The sequence below is a fragment of the Watersipora subatra genome, chromosome 11, assembly GCF_963576615.1.
Source record: "Watersipora subatra chromosome 11, tzWatSuba1.1, whole genome shotgun sequence".
Lineage (NCBI taxonomy): Eukaryota > Metazoa > Bryozoa > Gymnolaemata > Cheilostomatida > Watersiporidae > Watersipora > Watersipora subatra.
Window position 1 is genome coordinate 16,448,585 of NC_088718.1, and position 19,510 is coordinate 16,468,094.

The window sequence follows — 19,510 nt, forward strand, 5'->3', positions numbered from 1 at the left end:
TGTCCATAAAAACTGTTTGTAAGGTTTATGAGGGCAACAAAAAACCCGACAGCGAGCAAGCCAACACTCATGATTAATCGAGCAAATACTGTAAATCAGTTTATGAAATAGTCATGATAAACCAGTCAGGGTAACTGATATATAACTGATATAGTTGCAGCGAGCAACATTAATGCACTACCAAAAGCTTTTATAGAATCAAAAAGTCTAAAAGATTCATGCGAAACTGCAGACCTACACAATATTTTTTCAACATGAAGATGTTTGCTAATTATTTGAAAACACATTTGTAACACTGTTCCGAGAAAAAAGGCCTGATAGCTTATTAGGAAGCAAATTCATAAAGTAAACCATAATTTATTGTCAAGCTAGCATAGAAGACAGCAAAAAGATAAAACTGGAATAGCTACTTAAAAGCGAGTATTCTAATTGGATTTGTCACTAACGCAATAATATAAATTCAAATGCAGTATAAATATCTTAAAATAGGTTTTTCCTCAACGCTAACTTTGACAGTAAAATAATTCAGCAGCTAGTTTAAAGGGGCAAATAAAATAAGTTTCTATAATATAAAATGTGTCAATTTAATGCATGGCGGGTGTGCAGAAAGACGCCACTGTTCCTTGTGTTGAAAGCAACAGCAAGCACAACTCCAAGAGATGAAGCCTGAGCAAAGCAAGCAGTAGTTAGACTAAGAACTACGGTACACTATGCACCCGAATTAAGGTCACACCAATTACTAGAGTATACAAATTACCGATCCAAGTCTTGAGTTGCGTCTCTCTTTCTGGTCCTGTAGGAACACACATTTACAACTACATAGATATGCTACCAGCTAAATAGTGGCAACCACAACTAAGTTCAGGATAAAATAACTCTAAGAAAAAATGAAAAACCTGATTTGTTAGAAAATTTGAAGACCTTAAAGTGTAGAGTTATTTCTGGGAGAAAATAGCCATCACTCTATGAAAAATACTGACGCGACTGTCTACACGAACAAAGAGTTAGTAAAATTTCAAATAACTGCTAAGATATGTATAAGGTATCACTTTAGCGCAATAAAATATTGCATACTGAACTAATCCAAGCTACTTATAGACAAAGACACAGTTATTCTGGTGATGAGAGAGCTCAACAATATATAGGAGGACATGCAATAAATACACTAACACTAGTGAGCGGACAGATGTAGAAACAAACAGGCAGACAAGCAAACATACACCCCTACCGTTTTCACATGGACTTCTCAGGGGTGCTCCACACAACAAATAATATATATTGATTGTTTTATTTATATGCGGAGCTTTGAACTGAGTTATTTAATTTTACTTTCAGTGCTCATCTGGACTAAATGAAACATATTCGGCTCTCAAATGGAATCAGATTTTTAACATTTCGCAACAAGTTTGACAGGAAATATTAAGACATTGTTACTTAAAGGTTTACTTGTAATAAAATTCGCACAACAGTTATTTGGTATCAAAAGATTCACCATGTCTTACTCTGCTGTGTTGTAGGTGCAAAATATGTAGAAATGTGATTACAAGCACTTGAAAGCGCAAAAACGAACAGTTAATCACCGCCATCATGAAACTGCCATAGATTGGAATCAATTTATTTCTCTGATGTAGTCAAACGGTTTGGCCATCGTTTTGACGCGTGATGTTCTCACATGAATTGAAAGGCCAATAAAAGGCTCAATATAAAACATCTCGTAGCACTAGTTTATGACAAACACTTCGGGTTTTACCGAAGAGCCCTTACCAAATATAAATGCTCGCTAGTTTACAGTTTTGTTTCCGCTTGGTCTAATCGTCTACCCTAGGACACTTATATTTCGCTAGTATTTAGTTTCGTGAGTAGCACACAGAATAAAATTTCGATGCAACTTAATTTCGCGGCTCTGATGAGTGCGAAAATATAGTGATGTGAAAATAAATGCAGTGGAAAAAGCAGATTACATTCCTCAGGTCCAGTTTGCTAATAAGAAAAAAATTCAATTTGGGACTAGTTCGTATTTGTAAACCACAGGTTGAAATGTGTGGGTGAGATCGGCAATTCAATTTGATCACTTGCTGCCATTTGTTTTTTAGACTATCGATGACGTCTAGGTTCCTCCTGCTGTGACTTTCACACTCGAATCCCAAGAAAAAGAAAATAGATAGGTAGCAACCAACTTCACAACCAAAACTGTATAACCCTTACGCTGCCATAAACGCATTTATGCGTTTTCTAGGGGCCACTGCCATAAACGCATTTTTGGACTTTCTCAGCAATTGTCTGGTAACCTGATTTTATTATTTGTTGACCACATAACCCACGGTCTTTAAGTGTTTTATGAAATTGACTGTGTTGTCCGAAGATTTCTCTATAAAATCAGCCTAAAACAACGAAGCAGTTTTAAACTTTTGTTTGAGAATTGCTAATCTAAAAACGAACATTTTTCTGTGAGTTCATTAACTACCCCGCGCGAGTCATAAAACAGGTACATGTAATTAGTTGTTGATGACATAATAGCCAATTTAGATTTTCGTGATTATACAGATAATTAAAGTAGAACTTGAAAAAATACTGTATACATATCATGAAGCAATATCGGCAATTTCGGTAAAATGGCTGGCACTAGGCCAGTAGCTAATTTGTACATGGATGGCAGTGGAAGAGATAATGTGGTTAGACCTGATGAGGGTTGATATTGTTTTTGGTTGGTAATAAAATTCATCACTACAATAATTATTCTGCAATTTTATGACTTCACCTACCAGACTTTCATCCTCATCAGTTACAAATTCGGTGACTAAACTGATATAATCTTAATTTGCTTTGCCATGCTGCTCAGTCGGTGTATTAGCTATAATGAGTTTACCAGAAATTTCCCATTGATCCCAACCACAGACGAAAATTGCCTGCATTTCTAATATGACGATTTTATTGTGGATATCAATGAACAAAGCTATTTAACTTCGCGTTTTCCGCGTTCGTTACGATAGTTTAGTTTCGCTCATTAAATTTTCGCGAGAGGATGACACCGCGAAAGTTAGATGCCGCGAATACATAAGTGTCCTAGGGTAGTCGTAATCTGATCATGTGACCCATACTTCCTGCCAAACAGCGCGAATAATTTCTGCAGCATTTTTCGACTATCACAGGTGACCAACAGACTCATCATGTTTATCAGAGGAAGATATGCACTCCTTCGAGGTAAGGTTAACAGATTAAACAATTTTTTACGGTAGGTTTTGAGATATCAGTGCTCAAAGTGACAGCATTACAATGATGATGAAATAGACGCATAAGGACAATAGATATGGTTTTATTGAATGCGTAAAGTATACTTGTGAAAATATTTCGACGATTGAGGTTGCATGAAAGTGTAAACAGAAGCCATCTTGTTCAATTACGTCCCATTTGAACCATTTTGGGAAGGGATTTTAATCTACAGCAGTTTTGTGATGGCTGCAATTAACTGTTCATTTTTGAGCTTTTAAGAGCTTGTAATCAAATTTCCACATACTTTGCACATACAACGCAGCAAAGTAAAACATGGTGAATCTTTTCATACCAAATAACTGTAATGTGAATTTTGTTGCAAGTCAACCTTTAATATTAAAGAATATTTATCAAAAATATTAAAGATTGTTGATAAGTATTCTTTCTGTTGAGTAAAATAAGTGTTCAAGACAGGAATCTTAAATTTATAGTTAGTGAATAGAGTGAATCTCTAGTGAGCTATTTAGTCTTTTATTGCAACATGCAAATGCATTTACTCAGTTTATAAACCGATTCAAGGATCTAGCGTACCGTCAGATATTAATAGACAATAGACAATCATAGTGAGTTTATACAGGAGTTAAGTGTATGCCATTGAAATGTGTAGCAGTATAATAGAGATGATCTTCATCTGTACAAGATGAAATCACAAAGATGCCTTAGAAACTAAACAAGAGCAGAATGGATGTAATTTAGCTGATAACTTCTCTGAAAAACATTTCTTCTCACAAGTAGCGCTCTGCTAAGTGTTCCAATCCGGGTCACCCCTGGACAGACCATGTAATGTTATCTGACATATAGACAATAGGAAACAAACGGACAGACCTGAAGGATGCTGGAAGCGCACTTAAGAATGCTGCTCTGTCTCGTAAACTCCTGCTCGTCCTCAGTCAGATGTACAACAGACGAGGGAAGTGTAATCGGCACCCGCAATTCTCCTGTATATATTATCAAAAACATAATAGCCTCAGCTAGATGAGGTCCTCATATGTATGAATATTCAATCATGGAACACAAAAAGTACTTGACCTAGTTAACTCTGGCCACTATTCACACCAAAATCTGACACTTGACCTAGTTTACGCTGGCCACCAATCACACCAAGAACTGAGTGTTGACCTAGTTTACACTGGCCACCATTCACACCAAAAACTGAGTGTTGACCTAGTTTACACTGGCCACCATTCACACCAAGAACTGAGTGTTGACCTAGTTTACACTGGCCACCATTCACACCAAGAACTGACAGGAAGCTGACAAAGCATCTATGTAAAGATTAATGCAAAAATGTGTGATGAAATTAAGGATGTCTTATTGGTCAAACCATTTGACCAATAAGAACTAAATAAAATGTCCAACAGTGTCTCCCTTGGCAGAGGTACTTTGTGATAACTATGATATACTTAAGTAATTGCTGAACATTTCAAATGACTTAAAACCTATTTATAAATAGTCATCAATATTATGCAAGTTTAGCGCAATTTCTTCTATGTGTTTTATTGCGAACAAACACTGGTTATGCAAACAGCTTAAAGACAGATTACTATAAGCAAAAAGTTAGTGTGAGAAACTAGTAATCAGTCAGATTTCTAAAAGTCTCAATGTTGTTAAGTCTCAAAGCTGACACCTACTGTTCATCAATCTACACATGATAGATGTAAGTTCTAGATGCGAATCAAAAATTAGTTATTTGGGAAAACCGATTCAGTGTGATGACCTTCACCTACATCAACGTTGCGCTATCGTTATAAGACATCTAGATTAGCCATTAGACTATACAGACAGAGGAAAGCTCTCTACATCTGTATAAAAACCTAGCTTCAACAGGTATAAACTACAGCATGATATCCGAGGGTTCAACAGGTATAAACGACAGCATGATATCCGGGCAATTCGACAGGTATAAACAAAAGCATGATATCCTGGCGGTTCAACAGGTATAAACAACAGCATGATATCCGGGCGGTTCAACAGGTATCAACAACAGCATGATATCTGGGTGGTTAAACAGGTATAAACAACAGCATGATATCCGGGCAATTCAACAGGTATAAACAACAGCATGATATCCTGGCGGTTCAACAGGTATAAACAACAGCATGATATCCGGGCGGTTCAACAGGTATCAACAACAGCATGATATCTAGGTGGTTCAGGTGGTGGGCAATGTAAACCAAGAGTCTACAAGAGGCAGCCGCAATACAACCTTTTATTCCAACCTCTACCTCTAAGGTATATATAATAGCCCCACACTCACTCAAAAAGGTATATATAATAGCTCCACCCTCACTCACGAATGTATATATAATAGTCCCACCCTCACTCACGAAGGTATACCTAATAGCCCAACACTCACTCACAAAGGTATACATAATAGCCCCACCCTCACTCACGAAGGTATATAAATAGCCCACACTCACTCACGAAGGTATATATAATAGCCCCACCCTCACTCACAAAGGTATATATAATAGCCCCACACTCACTCACGAAGGTATATATAATATCCTCACCCTCACTCACGCAGGTATATATAATAGCCCCACCCTCACTCACGAAGGTATATATAACAGCCACACCCTCACTCACGAATGTATATATAATAGCCCCACCCTCACTCCCGAAGGTATATATAATAGCCCCACACTCACTCATGAAGGTATATATACCCTACAGGATGAAAATATTCGTTGGTCATAAAAATTCGCGATTTCGCGAACAGTCAATCCCGCGAATTATTAAATTCAGTGAATAATTAGTTCTATTTTTAATCACAAGAGAGAATAACTACTGCATCAAATTTAAAACTAGTCGCTAGCTTAATTTTAATGTAAATACTAAACGTAATTAAGTTCCAAAACATTTTTAAAATCATTGCCTGAGCTTTGAGCTAACACCATTGGCAATGCATCACATTTATTTACAAAATTATTCGAGGTTGTCACAAGATATGCAGAATGGCGTCATCGCGAAAATAGCCGCGAGGCAGAAGTACTAAACGTAGCCGAGTTCCAAAACTTCTTTAAAATCATCGCCAGACTTCGAGCTTTATTGCCATTGCGTCAAACTTTACAAAATTATTCAAGGTTTTTACAAGATGTTCGGCATGGCTTCAGCATAGCAAAAAAGCTCTCCTAGTCTTTTTACATTAGAATCAACTCCATCAATCTCTAATACCGAAGTCAAGGACGATCATGATTCTGATCTGGACATTATGGTATGTATTTGATTTGCAGTGCAGATACGTTTTTTCCATAATCAACTGCATTAGTTAATTCTTTTGTTTAAAAACTGATCGCTTTCATCAAATACTTCAGCTATTGTTTTTGTACTTCCTCAACACTCGTTAATATTTTTTCTTTTCTGTGTTTACTGCAGATTGACTACGAAAACTAGAGACAAGTAGTAATAATATTCATCAAGGCAGGAATATTGGCAAAGGCAACCAGTCAACCTAGACCCCTTCATCGACAACAACTCCTTGATAGCGCTGTAGCAAACATGATTAAATTATATATTTTATTTCATGTATAGATGTATTATAATTTGTTACAAACTTGAGTGTACAAATAAAATATTTCAAATACAAATAAAATTTTACAAACGATGAATGGAGTAAATAAAACAGTTTAGTCCATATGGCGGTTGTCTAGCAATAAAATTAAACTGGTACTCTTGATATGTGAATACTAGCGTGTAATGGTGCTTTCTGACTAGTTATTTTGGTAATAGAAGCTCTGTCGCTGTCACTGTCTTGGGTATGTGTTGAAGGCGATTCTCGCGCTACTACATGGCTGGTAAGGAAGTTATCATCAGAACTCTCCTCGTGGCTTACTATTGCAAAGTTCTGCCGGTTGGCCAAAGATTTGTGCTCGTAAAGGCGTTTTCGTTCCTTTTTTAAAAACAGATATATTCTTCTCGTAAGTAGCTGCGGTCACTTCAACCTCAATTTCCAGACCTCCCTGAATGATTGGTGATCTTCTAAGAATGACATCTACCACCCTTGCAATCATTGTTCTTCGGTGTATGATGAAAAATCTCTCTCACACTAAAACAAATAATGAAGCAGTAGGGATGGAAAAAATTAGTATTGCGGTTTTACCGAAGAACCAAAGTAAAATTTAACTAATTTAGTAAATGTAAAAAACTCATTACTTACCACAAGTTGTTGGCTTATCAAAGGCTTCCAAAGCGATGAATATTCGTGAAAACCTCTGGACGCAGCAAAAACTGTTTACCGTAGAATAGCATGATCGCCTCGCAGTTGTAAGCTAAATATAAACCGGAACACGCGGTGTGCGCATGCGTAGAAATATCTATTACTAGCCGCAATAGAGTTAACTTTTCCTAGAGAGTGGCAGTTTTCAGCCGCGAATAAATTCATCCGCGAATATGCATGAAAAGACAATTTTCGCGAAATATAACTCCGCGAATAAATTCATCCTGTAGGGTAATAGATCCACACTCACGAAGGTATATATAATAGCCCCCACTAACTCACGAAGGTATATATAATAGCCCAAACTAACTCACGAAGGTATATATAATAACTCCCACCCTCACTCACGAAGGTATATATAATAACCCCCACCTTCACTTACGAAGGTATATATAATAGCAACACACTCAATCACGAAAGTATATATAATAGCCTCACACTCACTCACAAAGGTATATATAATAGCCCCACCTTCACTCACGAAGGTATATATAATAGCCCCACCTTCACTCACGAAGGTATATATAATAGCCCCACACTCACTCACGAAGATATATATAATAACCCCCACCTTCAATTACGAAGGTATATATAATAGCCCCACCCTCACTCACGAAGGTATATATAATAGCCCCCACCCTCACTTACGAAGGTATTTCACGGGCTCTTTACTGACAGAAAAAAGCAGGTTAGCCTGGCCAGGCTCATGGTGGTTCTTGAGATGATAGACTGAGACCTTTCTGACATTCTGAGTAAAGAGTAGGAGGGAGTCACATGCGCGAGCCAACATCTCCAACAGTATGATCATCTAAATCACAGGCAGCATACTCAAGTCTTTATTTTGTTAGCAGCGTAAAATATAATTATTGATTTACTAAATCTAGCCTCATGACCTCATTCAGCAGATATATTCCAGCTTGTATGAGTGAATAGGAAACTCTGAGTAATAAATCTATGTTTCTCCACTTTTGGACAGTAACTCTATGAAAAAGCAGTCAAAGCTCGACTCATAATCATTCTGAAACTGAACAGAAAAGTGAAAGTTTATTAAAAATTATAATTAGTTTCTCTTTGTTTCAACATGAAATTTTGGAATTCATAAGCATCAAAGATTTTTATTAAAAATATAGAAAAGTTCAACTAGAGACAGGGACATAGTGGAAGAGAAATAGTAACTTTGTTAAATGGCAAAAAGTTAAATAGTAAAAGAGCATAGTATAAGATAAAATCAGAACGCAATCAAGTCAACAGGCACCTGTTAACAGTTGCCAGGTTAATAAGATGACATCTGCACTAATTTGTGAAAGTTAGAGGTGAAGAAGTGTAGACATTTCCTGAAGACCCTGACAAGGTGATGAAACTGCACTCAAATACATAATATAAAGTTTAACAATGGAGACATGTGCTTGGAAAATAATGTTGGGCTTTGAGAGTGAGTTGAATAAACGATTGTCATAAGCTATCTTATGATTTTCGATGTGGAAATAAGATACATGTGGACAAAGCTTCAACTCCAGCATCATTCATAGTGACAGAGAGACATGAAACACTCGTTTTACCTGATCACGATTGTAGTGTAGCCCGCTGATCTCACTCTTTCTAGCTTGCTCCTCATTGCGCAAGGGAAACCTAAACAGCGTCCCGTCATAAGTGACTCCACGACCCTTGTGCCTCAAGTCAGCACCAAACACCCCATTGTACGGCTTAAATTGGTTCTTGAGAGTAGCCAGCGCTTTATGGTTTTTTTCCAAGTCTATCTTTATTCCTGGCTTACTTGCATCCGGTATACTTTTACCTGCAAAGTCATATAACTTACATAACAACTTACATATATTCCACTACTTGTACCGTTAGATTTTCCACAACCTAATGAGGTCGGATATCTCAATACCTAATAAGGTTGGATATTCTACTATCTGATAAGGCTGGATATTGCACAATCTGAGAAAGTCAGATATTCCAATACTTGTTAACTAAAGGTTGACTTGCAACAAAATTCACATTACAGTTATTTGATATCAAAAGATTCCCCATATCTTAATCTGTTGTGTTGTAGGTGCCAAATATGTGGGAATGTGAATACAAGCTCTTAAAAGCTAAAAAACGAACAGTTAATCGCAGCCACACAAGACCGCCGTAGTTTGGATTCTCTTTCCAAAACGGCTCAAATGTGACGTAGTTGTGGTAGATGGTTTCTGTTTACACTTTCATGCAACTTTATTCGGCGAAATATTTTCACAAATATACTTCACGCATTCAATAAAATCATGTCTATTGTTCTTACGCGTCTGTTTTATCGTCATTGTAACGCTGTCACTTTTAGCAGTTATATCTTATAACTTACCATAAAAATTCATTTAATTTTTTAACCTTAGCTCAAAAGAGTACATATCATGGTCTGATAATCATGACGAGCCTGTCGGTCACCTGTGATAATCGAAAAGCGCTGAAAAAATTATTTGCGAAGTATTGGGTCACATGATCAGATTACGACTTGACGATTAGATCAAGCTGAAACAAAACTGTAAAGTAGCGAGCATCTATATTTGATACGGGGTCTTCGGTAAAACCCGGAATGTTTGTCATAAACTAGAGCTACGATAAGTTTTATATTGAGCTTTTTATTGGCTTTTCAATTCACGTGATAACATCACATGACAAGACAATAACCAAACTGTAATGACTACGTCAGATAAATAAACAGATTCCAATCTACGGCGGCTTTTCGTTGTTGAGATTATAAGAGCTTGTAATCGTGTTTCCACATATTTGGCACCTACAACACAACAGAGTAAAACATGGTGAATCTTTTGATACCAAATAACTGTAATGTGAATTTTGTTGCAAGTCAACCTTTATTAAGGTTGGCTATTCCAATATCTGATAACTTGGATATGTAACTTAATACTTATAATTTTACTGTTATTAATTTATCAAGTTACTATAATCTATACACCTCATGAAGTTAAATATTTTTTTACCATATGAGGCTGTATATTCTAATATGGTATATATATACAATATGTATTTTACCAATAAGGTCAAGTGTACATTCTGTACAATCATAGAGTTATTGTTCAGAAGTAGACAAACATTTATAAATATATTACGCAGAGTTACAGATAGACTCAAACAGCTATGACTTGACAGAGAAACTTGTATAGAGTGGTTATTGTATGCCAGAGATGCACAAATATAGTTGATTATGTAGATGTCTATGGCTCGCCTAGATGGGTTGTGTGAGGGTCAAAAATAACCACATAGTTCCTGCTGACAAAGCTCGGCACATCTGTAAGATTATAGACAGCATTGAAGCCGAGTCCAAAGCCTCCAATCTTTTCGGTCTGCCTTGACTTGGTAGCCCCGCTTAGCTTTATTATTGCTTCGAAGTCAGCATCAGAGAAGACAGCATTGTTGTAGACCCAAAGGGCAGGACCTTGACAGTCTTTAAGTCCTACAAAGTAATATACAAAAAGACTTTATTGAAGAGTTCATTAGAACGATAACCTAACTTATTATCTGTTAAATATTTGTGAGCATCTTGATGACATTGCTGATTAGGTACTAAATCTACTATTAATTTGTAGAATGAAGAGATTTATACAGGAGGCAACAACTCCTAAAAGTAAAAACTAAAAACTTGAGTAAAAATAACAGTAATAGGTTTTTGTGTAGTTTAGTTTGTGAGTTCGCACCATTTTGTCTCCAGCCTCCATCTTTGTGTTTTTTGCTCTCTCTTTGGTTGGACAGGCAGCAGTGTATAACAGAGCAAAGATCACTAGACAGACAGCAGTTTATAGCAAAGCAAAGGGCGCTAGACCAAGGACAAAGCATATAAGTCATAAACTATGGATAACAAAAAAGAAATATATTGACCTAACTGCGGTAACAAACGTAAAGTGAAGAAGGAATGGCACAATAGGTGTGTCCTTGGAGAGCTGATGCAAAGAACAACCTAGGAGTTCGCCTGAGGTCAAAACATAAGCTGAAGATAGATTTGCATCATCACATCTTAAATGAGTAAACATATTTAGCTACATCAAACAGAAAAAGCCACAGACAAATCAGCACATTATATATATATTATACATATTTATATATATTATAAATATCACAAGCGATTATATTAAAATTCAAATAAAAGAAAATGATAAATACTGAGAAAGCATCCCCAGATATTGAGGATGTTTTTTTAAGATGTTTGGAAATAGAACATTTGTTTGCCATATCTAGTCTGTCTCTGACAGTTATGTACAGGAAAATGGGGAAAAACAATGTGTGCAAATTCTATGACCTTGACCTACCCTTGATTGATACAATCACAGATGAAAACTTACCGTCATCGATAAGGCAACTGAGTGAGTCCTCATTGGTCCTTTCATCGTACAGAAACTTGACCTCGGTGGCACCGGCATCATCAGCGTTCTGCAGCAGCTCCTAGAACAAACACACTCAAAGTTAGTAAACAAGAGGAAAATACTTCCAGCTTAGACTTTTCGATAGATCTGGTGGTGCGCACGAATCACACCAACTTTGTACTCTCCTTGATAGTACATATGTAAGTTGTGCTCTCCTTGATAGTACATATGTAAGTTGTGCTCTCCTTGATAGTACATATGTAAGTTGTGCTCTCCTTGATCGTACATATGTAGGTTGTGCTCTCCTTGATAGTACATATGTAACTTGTGTCTCGGTTACTTCAAGTCAGTAATAAGCAAACATATTTCAGTAACCAATTATGTCTTTGATATCATTAATCTATTTTGTCGCAAAAAAGAGCATTTCAACTAATTGCAAATCTACATCATATTCCAGCATATCTTACGCCAACGAATGATCTTTCCAAATCTTTGCATCTCCGTACTCTGCCTTCTTACTATGCTAAATGTTCATTTTATGTCAATTAAAGGTTTCTAGAACTTTCATGGTTCGTGTCTTTTGTTTGTTACGTGACAGTTTTTCACAGTTACAGGTTTTCAACTCATTTCTAATTTCATGAGATGAACAAATTGCCTCAATTATTTCAAAAATATCATTGTTAGCTGCTTTAACAATATTCCACCTACTATTTGTTCTCTTAATAGAGAAACGCATCTTAAACCCTGAAACCCTGTATGGTGAACCATTTAGTTGATTTTATTGGCAGTTGCCATTTTTTTGGTTTTTTCTTGTATTATGATTATATATATATATATATATATACATATATATATATATATATATGCCATAAGTCCTCATGCTCAAACCGGGTAGCTTGTGCCCGCAAACAGATGACTCACAAAGGAAAAAATAATCCTCCAACAAGCCACCTGTGGTATCTAGCCGCCCTTACCAACAAGCCGCATATGCCCACAGACCGCGGCTAATGACTGAGGTCTTGTCATCCTTGACCCCTTTGAGAGCGAAAATTTTGAGACGGGTTCCGCTATACCTCGTCCTCTTGAATAAGAAAACAGGCTACATCAGTACATGCGAAAAGAATTTTCTTTTACTTTCAAGTTCGACTTAAAATTCCTGAACCCTTGCATCAAGAACTTACTTGCCATGTTTCAGCTAGATTTTTATCGCGCTGTTAGAGGGCTTATAGGCTACACTGTAGGTTTTTCGTGAAGGTTTAGCACTAATGGACATGGTTGTATCAAGTTAATGAGTTCAGTCTTGCTGCTGGTAACGATGTGAAATAACTGAACGCCTGTGGCTTGCTGCAATTTGTTTGATGTGGTGAGTTTTGCACTCAGTTTGGTCCATAGTTTCTGCTTCGATGTCAGCAGGTATTAACAGCTCCCAACCACTTGTCTCTCACTTGTGTGTCACGAATTCATCTCGACTTAAAACGATAATTCTTCTTTAGTCTAAAGTATTCCATAAACATGACCCTGAAAATAAACGAATAGGTCGCCAAACCATCCCCCCTGTACATAAAAGTATCATAAATGCGATTCTATGGTTATAGCGCGGGAGCTCAGCAGAGACCGCATTTATCGAGAAGCCGCCCGGAGCCCCACCTAAGTTTTAAAAGTTTGGCCTTTAGCTGCCGTCTATGATCTTGAACTAGAAGCCGCGCCCAACAAGCCGCGCGGCTTGAGCATGAGGACTTGCGGTATATATATACAGTATACATATAAATATATATAAATATATATACCATGCAATATATTTTGTTCAACAATGATGGTATATCAGCCTAGCATGTTATTAATAAACTGGAGCATGCATGCAGAATGCTCAACAGACGTGTGACGAGAGACAAGGTACTAGTGGAAGAAAAGTTTTACATTCCTTCGGCAACTTTATTTCTATTAATACTGTGCTATGGCAGCATTTTCTCAGCCTCAATAAACAACAACGTCATGACTAGTCCGTGGTGCCTCTACACTAAGTATTGCTTTATAGATCAACCCAGCATGGCTCCCTAAAACTTTACCTTTGGCACAGCAAAGCCATCTGAGTATTCTTTGAGAAGGTTATGGAGTCGCCTGGTCAGAGGCTCTGATTGGCCAAAGCCCTCTCCCAACTCAAACTTGTCTGTGTCAAGCATTCTGAATGATGAAAATAACAGAAACTATAAGTTAAAGGATATTTGTATTCATTCCCTGTTATAGATAAAAATTCATTTGAATTTGAAAAATTTACGTAAGATATAATAAATTTGCAACTTATCAACAACCATCTCCTAGAGTTACAGACTTTCAAACAATTTTGAAATCACATGCAATGAAATGTTTATATAAGTATATTTTATTTTTGGCAAACAGGTTGGTCATATACAATATTGTAGCGTAAAGATTTCAACCTTTTCGCTAGTCTGGCTAGTGTAAGATAAAGGTGTCAACTGTAGTGACATCCAGCTAGTTTGGCTAGTGTAAGATAAAGGTGTCAACTGTAGTGACACACAGCTAGTTTGGCTAGTGTAAAATAAAGGTGTCAACTGTAGTGACACACAGCTAGTTTTGCTAGTGTAAGATAAAGCAAAGCATGTCGCACATGTAGCAAAGTTACAAGTTGACACTGACTGTTTTCGGATCAATGTGATGGCGGCAAAACAATTGTGTGGTATTAAATGACAGCTCAGTGTATTGGCTCAGTGAGCAATAAAAACTGACCCGTTAGATAAGGTGACCATACTCACCTGTTAACAAGTGACAAGATTCCCAGCTGCTCAGCCAGTTCATTGCCGATAGAAGGATGAATGAAATTAACAGCCTCCGTGTGTTCCATTTGTGACCGCCTCTCTCTAAGCCAATCTGTATCACAATAAGTGCAGTCAGCGAGGGGTGCCAGCGTCAGCAGCCGCTCATTCTCTGTCAGCACAGGCACCAACAGCCTAAAATAATATGAATAATGATTATAAATAATATTTCTCTCAGGTTAATATAATAACACTATTGTTATATCAAAAGCGAGATGCAAAGATATTTTAAAATCCTCAACTCCAAAAATAACCAATAGCATTATGTATGAAAATAATCAATAGCTAATCGCATTATGTATGAAAATAATCAATGGCCAATCGCACGTCTGTATCCAAAGCTAATGTCTGAAAATAATGTTAAGAGTCTTTTAATGACAACATAGCTGGTATTTCTTTAAAGACGCATCATGGATCTCTCTGTAGTATGTTGAATATTCCAGACCAACATTCTAACATCTACCAATCAACCACCTAGTGACTGTTTAGAATTACTGTGCACCTACTTATTCCCTGTGATTTATTGACACCCCTGATGATCTCTCATAACACACTAGACTACCAAGATACCATTAGGTGAATAATAACAACTATAATCGCCTGATAATAAAAACCCGCTAATGGCTGCAACTGGTAATTAGTTGGCAAATTATTTACATTTAGCATTACAAACTTCAATAGTTTTAGATTGAACCACCAATCCTGAGAGTGAAAATGAATTAAAAATATTCTGCTAGTAATAATCTGTAATGAATTTTATTCATAAGACATCACAAAATAATATCGACATTAGCTTCTCAAGAAAGCGCTGTGATGTTTGGAACCATGTAACAAACAAATGGACTTGAAAAGTCAGTATACCCGTGTGAGATAACGCCTACGTAGTAGTTGTGTAATGGTAGACAACTCCAGTGTTGACCAAACAATTATTACATGGTTAGCTTTTGTCTCATCAAGCAGTTTGAATAAACGATTCAAGGAATCGTCAAGGATTCTTGACAACACATGGAACAATTGAGATAATGGTAGACAACTCCAGTGTTGACCAAACAATCCGTCACATAATGTGTTTGCCATGATTGAGTTCTTTCAGTATGTTGAAAGTTGTTTGATATAATAAATAATATAATATATATATAATAAATAACAATAATTTTAATTTATTTGATGCTAAGTAAGTCAGAAACAATGCTCGCTGCATTGTGTCTAGCCAAACTGTACTTCTGAATTGCAGAAAGCCATGTAGATGTCTATGCATTTAAACAACATGATTGTCTTTATATGAACCATAGATTTTAGATGTCAGAACCTCTAAAGCGCAGCGTTGTTGATAAAGCATGTCGATAAAAACTAAGACAGTAACTTATTATAAAACTTTTTAAACTTCATATATAACTTATAACATATTATATATATATGTAAATGGACTTAAAAAGTTTGAATTATCTACTTTTACTAATTTTGAAATTGGTAGGTGTCATAGTATATGCTTAAAGTTGAATATAATTCACCCAAAATCACCCGAACAACAGCCTTCTTTTCTAGTTTTTGATTAATATTTTGCCACCCCTAATATAAAATGACAAAGTCTTTCATCGTTGTCACATTGTTTTACCTGGCCAATAAGATGGGACAGCAGGCAAAGCTGTGGAGTTTTCATACTCAAAATCTAAATATAAAAATGAATACTCAAAATCTAAATATTATATATGTATAAGTATATATATTTATATATATATATAATATATATAATTTGCTTTCTCCAAAGCTTTGAACGAAAACAAAAGCCAAGGCTAACTGAAGTAAACAAAGGGAAGACAACTCACCTCTTTTTAATGTGGTCACCGAGTTCCTCACCAGGAGCTGGCCTCAGCTGGTTGATGATATCAAGCACTAGTTTGAGGTCTGATGTTACTTCCTCTTTGTCAAACAACTCTATCTGATGATACTTATCTCTTATTAACTCGAGTACCTCTGCAATACCAAACTTAGACTTACTTAGATCAATGATATACAGCCCCCACAAAAATTGACCAACTCCAGGTGAGAGGACAAGTTGTGCTCCTCAAAAAGTCTAAAACCTGAAGACTGTACAACTAGACTGAATAACATGATTCTCTGACATGTGTATTCATATTCATATAATAATTTATATACATATATTCATACCGTATGTCTATTACTTATAAAAGAACCGATAGAACATAGCACTCTATAAAAGAACCAATAGCGAAATGCCAGTTCAAATTATCAAAGCATGGATGTTTCTAGATATCTGTTAAACATTCCAGTGAAATAGACCAATGGCTATACTTGTTGATCTACACTCTACAGTAATAAACTACAGTTTGTCAGTGTGTCTATCTGTCTGTTAGTCTGGCCGATTTCATCCAAACTTGCCACCCATATGCTCTGTGCCTTCCATCAGATAACCAAAATATTTGGTTTCAAAACTCCTGGTTCCAGTGAACCAGCCTCCTTAAACACCCACATGATTAGAAACTCATGAATGCACCTTCAAAAACATTAGCGACAATTAAGGACAATTAGGAACATTTAGGGACAATTAGGAACAATTAAGGACAATTAGGAACAATTAGGGACAGTTAGAGACAATTAGGAACAGTTAGGGACAGTTAGGGACAATTAGGAACAATTAGGGACAATTAGGAACAATTAGGGACAATTAGGAACAATTGGAGACAATTAGGAACAATTAGGGACAATTAACGACAATTAGGGACAGTTGGGGACAATTAGGGACAATTAGGAACAGTTAGGGACAGTTAGGGACAATTAGGGACAATTAGGAACAATTAGGGACAATTGCCCGACAACCAACATGTTTATGGATTGTTGTTCTCACAGCAGTATAGAAATATGGATTGAAAATCTAGATGCAATCCGATTAAAACTGAGTGACATTCTGGGCAATGTCAGGCTTACTACTAGTAAAATAATAAATGTATGGATGTATAATAGATGAGTTTATAATAAAACAAGCATTTAAAGATGTTTAGGATTTAGGATGAAGCGTGCTAGGTTTTATTTGCTTTGTTTAGGTTCATCAAGATAAACTGATGAACCTAAACAAAATGCAATTTGTTTGTTCAAATGAATTAGATCAACTACACATTCAATCACATTTAAAATCATCAAAATTAATTCAAATGTGAATGAAATGACGGTCATCAGAAATGGCCAACAAGTAATAAACGCTGAAGTGCTATGAATACCTGCTGGGTCTTCAGCATCTACAGAACACTCACCGAGTAGAACATCAGGTGTACAAGTCATCCAAGCACCCGCCTCCGCTAACAGTTTCGTGAATTCGCTCATTTCTGGAGGTTGACTATACACGTAAGGTGATAGACTAGTTGACATCTTCTCTATCACCACTCTGTTGGGAGGTATAAAACCGTCCCCGTGCCAAACCCAACTCGTCAACTAAATATAAGAGAGCAAAAATCAATATATAATGTATTGATTATATAATATACATAACAATTTATATGACATATACATGTATATTATACATATTACCATATATAATCATTTTATTATCTAATATAATAGAACATGATGCTGCATTAATGTTTATGGTGTGTTTCAGGTCAATACAGGAGTTGTCTATACTGTACTATTTAGACCATGTAAAAAAATTAACATAGCTTCTACTTTTGTTTTTATTATTGATATTTGTGTAACTTTATCTTAAATTATCAGATATTCTCAGTTGTTTGTGGCCTTCCTTTCTTTGTGTCACTTTCACCCCCATCATAATTACTACACAGTTTCAAAGATATTTATAAAAGTGATTTGCAGATTTGTGTATTACTTTGTAATTAGTTTTATGTACATTTTGTTGCATAAATTCTAAAAAAAACATAACCTTTTTATTTTTTCACCAATAGTATCATGTGCACTAGGTTTCTTGGGTCTAGAACTTTCAACCTAAATATGGAAGATCAGAAGGATTGACTTACCTCAACATCCTTAAATGACTGCTTCACCTGTGTGTATGGAAATGTAGCGAGGCATGTGTAGACAACTGCTAACACATGCATGTATGATCCCTTCTCACTGGCTCTGTTTTAACAATAAAACAAATCATGTATTTCTTGCAACAAAATAAAAACATCCTATACATTAGTAATTGACTCGGCATCCCCATGAATTGTCTTGTTTGCGTGAATGTTTACTCTCGTTATTTGTGTTCAAAGTACGTAATAAAATATGAAATATTAGTAACTTATAATGACTAGGATAGGCATAAGCGAGGGAAGAACCTAACTGAACAACTGCTATTTACCGCTAGCCACTCGATTATATTCTATTTTTCCTGAAATTGTAATGGTTTTATTTTCAATTGTTTTGGTGATTTAATGTTCTAATTTTTTTGCGTCTTATTGGCTCCTATAGTCTTAGAGATTCGGTTAAAATGTGTAAAAGCAATAATTTCATTACGTCTAACTTTATCTATAAAATTGGGGAGCCACAAAGCTGGCACATTTTCCCTTATGCACATTCAAAATAGGTTAGAATATCAGTGAATCACATGCTAGCAATTTCAATATAAGGCATACACTCAAAGCCAGGTGAAATGTTCTCATCATCCAACCACAAGTGACTAGTATTATTACATGCGATAACTATCTCCTAACAAATATATACTGTTTTAAGCCAACCCTAGAAAAACAGCCATGAAATCGGATAATTTATAAGAGCTCCCATATAAGCCGACTCTATAAATCGTAACATGCCACATGTATTTATCAGAACAATTGGTTGCGGAGTTGAGCAATTGGAGCGGCTTTTGCGAGCTTAGCGCA

The 19,510-nt window shown here is 36.2% G+C and overlaps 1 protein-coding gene across 1 annotated transcript in view; it reads right to left on the minus strand.

Annotated features, from left to right (window-relative positions):
• The window catches only part of LOC137407861 (sacsin-like), a 218,419-nt gene that overhangs the window by 111,885 nt on the left and 87,024 nt on the right, over positions 1-19,510 (minus strand). The window contains exons 24-34 of the mRNA XM_068094241.1: positions 18,665-18,767; positions 17,948-18,125; positions 16,505-16,652; positions 14,619-14,813; positions 13,914-14,028; positions 11,827-11,926; positions 10,716-10,943; positions 9,049-9,284; positions 8,138-8,297; positions 4,096-4,208; positions 758-793 (exon numbers count right to left, since the gene is read on the minus strand). Coding sequence (XP_067950342.1) covers positions 758-793; positions 4,096-4,208; positions 8,138-8,297; positions 9,049-9,284; positions 10,716-10,943; positions 11,827-11,926; positions 13,914-14,028; positions 14,619-14,813; positions 16,505-16,652; positions 17,948-18,125; positions 18,665-18,767 — 1,612 coding nt within the window. The remainder of the gene's footprint in view (positions 1-757; positions 794-4,095; positions 4,209-8,137; positions 8,298-9,048; positions 9,285-10,715; positions 10,944-11,826; positions 11,927-13,913; positions 14,029-14,618; positions 14,814-16,504; positions 16,653-17,947; positions 18,126-18,664; positions 18,768-19,510) is intronic.